The sequence below is a fragment of the Cydia pomonella genome, chromosome 17, assembly GCF_033807575.1.
Source record: "Cydia pomonella isolate Wapato2018A chromosome 17, ilCydPomo1, whole genome shotgun sequence".
NCBI classification, from domain to species: domain Eukaryota; kingdom Metazoa; phylum Arthropoda; class Insecta; order Lepidoptera; family Tortricidae; genus Cydia; species Cydia pomonella.
Window position 1 is genome coordinate 6548897 of NC_084719.1, and position 5987 is coordinate 6554883.

The 5987-nt window shown below is 36.5% G+C and overlaps 1 protein-coding gene across 1 annotated transcript; it reads right to left on the reverse strand.

The window, feature by feature from the left end:
* Positions 1–207: 207 nt before the first annotated feature.
* On the reverse strand, positions 208–3852 carry LOC133527075 (lipase 1-like). Its single transcript, XM_061863966.1, has one exon. The coding sequence runs from the start codon at positions 1657–1659 to the stop codon at positions 484–486; it is 1176 nt and encodes a 391-aa protein (XP_061719950.1). The 5' UTR covers positions 1660–3852; the 3' UTR covers positions 208–483.
* Between the last annotated feature and the right edge of the window lie 2135 nt (positions 3853–5987).

Here is a 5987-nt window from a genome sequence, read left to right on the forward strand (position 1 = left end):
TTATGAGATACCTATCTGTGTAATTTATTTTAGTTTACTTTTTCTTTAACAAATTCGCAAAACGAGATACATATTTATGAGTTTTTGTATACATATAGATTTTATAGAATTTGACTTGTATAATACAGTACAAATACAAATCATGTTATTATTTTTATTGAGAGCCTGTTGTGTCCCACTGCTGTGCAAAATTCTAATAAACGTAGGTCTTATTTTTAGTTAGGTACGTATTATTACGTTGGCTGTTTAAATCTCTTACAGCGTACATAAATTACGTAGAATTGAATAAATAAATTAATAATCAATTGCTCACAATTACTACTCACAGTAGGCATAAAAGTAACTTATAATACAGGCAATAGCACAAGTAAATACCATGATTACCAATTATGACAGTAGGTACGTTTGTTTTACGAGCTTGAGATTATTCTTTATCACTTTATTTAATTAAAAAATCTTCGGTACCCAAATGTAGCAAGCCAGTTAGTCGTATTTATCCAATAGCTGAAATAAAATTGGATACAGAGTAACAGGCATATCATTACCCCAAGTAAAGTCTACATGGTTCCATATTTTATCTTCCATCACATGATATTTAACTACGTTCGGTAAAAGCGTTCTCAGAATCGCTACATCTTTGATCCTGGACAACGGATCATTTTCACCCACTAACAATGCAACTTTAGTTGTTACTTTTCTTAAATCATAGTTTGGTGGAACTATATAGCCGTAACGTTTTAAATTTTCTACTGGTCCGTAGTCAAATTCACAAAATCTTTTACTAAGAATCAGTTGGTTGGAGTGTTCTAGATTTTTTCTTGAAGTATGATTCGGATAGTGTCCTACGACAATTTTACTGAATTCTGCATCAAAACGCTTGGTATCGAATCCGGTGATGTAAAAACTTGTCCACAAGAAGCATAATTCGTAGCCAAGGAAATCTTGACTGCATAGAAGTCTCAGAAAATTGGTCATGTAAGAGTTATCAGGGAAAGTTTCTTCTATTCCTGTAGATTCTATCAGTCCACGGAGCATTGGGGCTAGACTTGCAATAGTCGACAATGGTTGTATCAAGTCCGTTAAGAAAGCTACCGGTGCCATTCCAATGAAAAGCTTTATTTTCTCGTTATATTCAGGTCTTTTAGACAATAAAACAAACTGTACAGTCGTTCCTTGAGAATGTCCAATTGTCTGCAGCTTCTTTTCTCCAGTGGTTTTCAGAATGTAGTCAATCATGGCGGGAACATCGTAATTACCGGTGTCGTGGAATGTAAAGTCCCAGAATTTTTTATCTTTATCAGGATTCAGTTTGAGATGTCTCCGGGAATATTTGTTTCCTCTGACATTGCCAGCCCAGACGTCGTAACCTGCATTCGCTAATGATATAACTAATGATTTATTTCCTCTAATTATGTAGCAATCGGCAGTGTCTGCAACTCCATGTAGCAGTAAAACTGGAGTTTTTCTTCTTCCTTTAACATGGAATATTGTTAAAATATACCCATCTTCAGTGATCACTTGATGTTCTTCAACTGAATGTCCATATTTTGCTCCAAGTTGCGTAAAATTGAGTCGTCCATCTTCAGGCAAAGTAGTACGTAAACACCTTGATGGGACGAAAACAGCCACCACTATTGTGTAAACTAAAGTAAATTTCATTATTATATTTTAAAACACATGATTTTCTACTGCAAAAATGCAGTCCGTTATAATGCATAAAATATTAATGAAACTTGATACCTATGCCCTTAATTTATATACAATATTTTAAGAAACATTTATTTTTTCGACCTCTGCAAACTAGTTGACATTTATTTGTCATTTTCTTGTAAGTACTAAATTTCACAGGCAATTTTAGATACCTCGTATTTCAGTAACTACTAAGTCGATAATGATACTGAGACACGAAGTTTGTGTCAAAAGCTATTGGTTACGTTGTTTGGGTTATCTATTAATAATATGTCATATATATTGACGTCATGTTTTCTGTGTTTTTGTATCTCCCTTGTTGAGAGAATTTACAATATTTATATTCTTATGTAAACAAATTGAGATTTATTCAAAGTTACAAACACTAATTTTGTACGATAAGTTTTTCCTTTGCGCAATAAAGATTAAATAAATAAACACTTATTTTTCAATATTTATGCCTCAGATTTTAAAAGTCAAAATAATAGATTATTAACCAAGAGATGGAACTGATGGAAGGCACCCATTTCTGACGAGATATTTTGGCTTGAACAAAGTAAGAGCGACAAACTTAGAAATGGGTGTTTTCACCCGAGTCCCTACTTTTCATTACGAATACGTGGAACTGAAACACTGAACATTTTAAGTAAAAGGATCGTTATTTATGGAAGGTTACAGAATGGAAATTACAAAACATATCCACTTTGAACTGAAAAATATATACCTAGAAAGTAAAATACGCTAGGGCCGAAATATATTACTTTCACCCTCCTTCATAGACAAACAATGAGTGACTTTCAGAGCATGAGAAATGAAAAAGTTATACACACCGGAGCATCAGTGTGATTACCGAATAGTAGTTGATTAACAAATAGTAAGCACAATAGTACAATGTATGTGAATATATTGGCGCAGCCAAGGTGTTCACAATTATCTGAACAAGTGTCTATTATCTTATCAAGAAGTTACAGCGCATGTTCTGATTACGCATGACTACCTTGGCAGCTCTGACCGTCTAGCATGAGTTGCGTTCTCTCGCGCGATTCCATACTTGAAGTCGCACGAGAACGCAATTCACGCTAGAAGGTCTGATATAATATCTTATGGCGACATGATATTCGGCAGCGCGCCGTGATACATATCGTCGCTATACTTACTCAAACTCGTATCTGATATACGTATCTAATATATAGATACGAGGTTGAGTAAGTATAGCGACGATATTATCGTAGTCGGCTAAATTATAATATTTTCTCTCGCTGCATCTTTTGAACAAAGCATCATATAAAGAGGAACACCTTCACTTAAGGCCTACAGGTTGATGTTGATGGTATTGATATTAATTGACTTTAATAGGATCTTTACAAATTCTTTTCCTGCTTGCCGTGATCATAGACGTCGACATAAAGACTCCACTTCCTTTTTCATATAGGGCCTCCGCTAGCTGACGCGGATTATCCGGAACGGACGCCCCGTCTAATAAGAAATTGTATGAACAGCGCTAAATGGCGCGGGCGCGTGCGACGGATTTCGCCTGGGAGCAGGGGGCCTACCGCGAAAACCGAAATTCGCAAATTGCAGGGATCTTCTCTTTTACTCTCACTAAGATGTAATTAGAGTGACAGAGAAAGAAAGTGCCCGCAATTGGCGAACTTCGATTTCACTGTTTTTGTGTGGTGACCGTTCGTCGTCTTGTAAATAAGGAAAGTGATCTGTGGCCGTGACTTATTCAGGTTCTTTGACCAAGGTCGCATCATTATAACCTATCTAGACACTGCGGCAATCTGGTTTTACACATAATGTTAGTGCCTAAGTCATAAAACTTTACGGGCCTGATTTGTAACACGAACCCGCACTTGACCGTTTTTTTATGAGAGGAAAACTCTGCGCCTGCATTTATTTTAAATTTGCCGCCTTTTTCTTTTGACAGATATGCCTTGCTAAACTATATAGGGAGCGTGCATGAACTGTAGGAGACAGCACAGGAGCCGTCAGATTTTTGGCGCGAGGCGTAAATGTGATTGTTTATTGTTCCGATGTAGCCCACAAGATGGCAGCACTTACTATGCACAAGAAAACACGTGACGTGTAAATGTATATGTTTATGGTTCCGATTCAGGCCATAAAATGGCAGACCCTCCAACGCGCACGGTCCCTATAACATCTTTTATATTTAACTGATGTGTAATACCTATATATAAAAATCAAGAGTGAGAATAAAAGCTTTTTTTTGACAACTTCAAAGCGTCTGGTAATAGTTATCGCCGGCGAAAAAATGGTCTGGCAACGTTGATTATAAATTTTTAACATTATTATTTAAAACTACATAAAAATCAGCCGTGAAAATTTAAGAAAAGTTAGTAATATTTTTACCTACTTTAGCACCTTGTACCGGACAAATGGCCGTCGGGCTAATATAGCAAGTATGCAGACATTGAAATGGAAAAGTACATACTAACACTATATTATCCCTTACATTTTAAGTCATGAGAAAATAACTCATATTTAAAAAGCCTGTTACGAATCGTTCAAAATGGACTCATTTTTGATCCTTTATTCGTTAGGTTAAGTCATTAATGTTTGTAATTAAAAATCAATAATTTTTAATATAATTTAATTTAATGTATCCAAATATTCTAATAATTAATTTCATTCAGATTGCATATTTTTTAATTAAAATATTCAATGAAATGTTTAATTCAATCGTTGCTCAATGTCTTTATGTTTTAATTTAAATATGCAAATTTGGTGTTCAAAAACGTTGACAGTTTACAGAGCTTTCAAAAACTTACCGTTATTGTCCAATCCCCCAACGACTATTCACTTTGTCACCTTTTGTATTTTGTAATTTTGGGAGTAAACCAGCGTCTATACTATACAGTCCACTCTTATTTATCACCTCGACAACACCTGAGACCAGCGAAGGTTTTACATGGTCCTTCGAACCGGATTCCTTTGAGTCAGAGGTAAGCTCTGCAAATACAGTGGTCAAGGCGCACAATTCAAATTTCATCAACTTACCAAAATAAATTTACCTCGGTTTGAAGGTGGATATCAGGACTGGTTAGCATTTCGAGACACGTATCTTTCGTTAATTCATAATAATGATTCAATCAATACGGTAAATAAATTCCATTACTTGGCGTGCTTCTCTTAAAGGCAGTGTGCAGCACTTATCATTCAGAGTTTGGATCTCACGTGTGATAATTATTCAATTGCCATGGCAATTGCTTTCAGAAAGATACGACAATCAAAAGTTATTAGTAGCTAATCATGTTAGTGCCTTATTCAACGTTGAGCCAATACATAAAGAGTCGAGCCAGGCTCTGAGAAATATTTTAGATACCACAAACAAAAAAACCTACGAGCACTTCAGTCATTAGGTCAGCCAACAGACAATTGGGACACATTAATTGTTCACATGATGTCGTGTAAACTAGACTCTGTGACCACAAGGGAGTGGGAAAGAGCGTCGCAATGCGGAGTCTACGGTTCCAACTCTGGAATTTTTCAAGACGTTTTTGTTGCAGAGAGCTGACTTTTTAGAAAGTCTTGAAGAAATTCAATTAAAGAGGCATAAAATGAATCATCATCATCATCATCACAAGTTCACTCAAAGTCCAAAAGTTTTGTTGCCAGTGCATCCTTTGATGCCGACCGCAGGCCGTCCTACTCGAATGTATGCCAATGTGTAAAATAAGCACCATTTATATAGTTGCCATTCCTTTAGGAAGCTTCCGGTTGAGGCACGCCTGAGCAAGGCGAGATTGTTTAAAGTTTGTCTGGAATTGCCTTTGCCACGGGCATTCAGAATTTCAGTGCCGGTTATCGCATTGTAAATATTGCAATAGAAAGCATCACACACTAATTCACACAGAGCCAATGCAGGGGACAAACTCAAGGTCAGATATTCCTAGCAATATTGCAGTAGTTGCTGATCAATCCGTGTCAGTCTGTAGCCCTCAATCCAAGCAAAAGCTGTTATCCACAGCTAGTTGTGAAGGTAGTTGACAGTAAGGGCGAGCTACAGACAGCACGTATTTTCTTAGACAATGGAAGTACTCTAAACTTTATCACAACCGATTTGTGTAATAAACTCAAGCTGCGCACCTATCCTAGACCGTTCCAATGTGACCTGGTATCATGAATCACACATCTAGTACGTCGCAGGAATGTGTCATTCAAATTCCTTCATTCGATGGGAAACTACATGGCAGACGTTAATTGTTCCGTCACTCCAGTTATCACTTCACATGTTCCGCACACATTATACACATTCAAAATATTCAATTGCCGAC

Excerpts from the sequence above, each read along its gene's own strand:
- LOC133527075 (XM_061863966.1), bottom strand. The coding sequence starts at position 1,659 with ATGAAATTTACTTTAGTTTACACAATAGTGGTGGCTGTTTTCGTCCCA.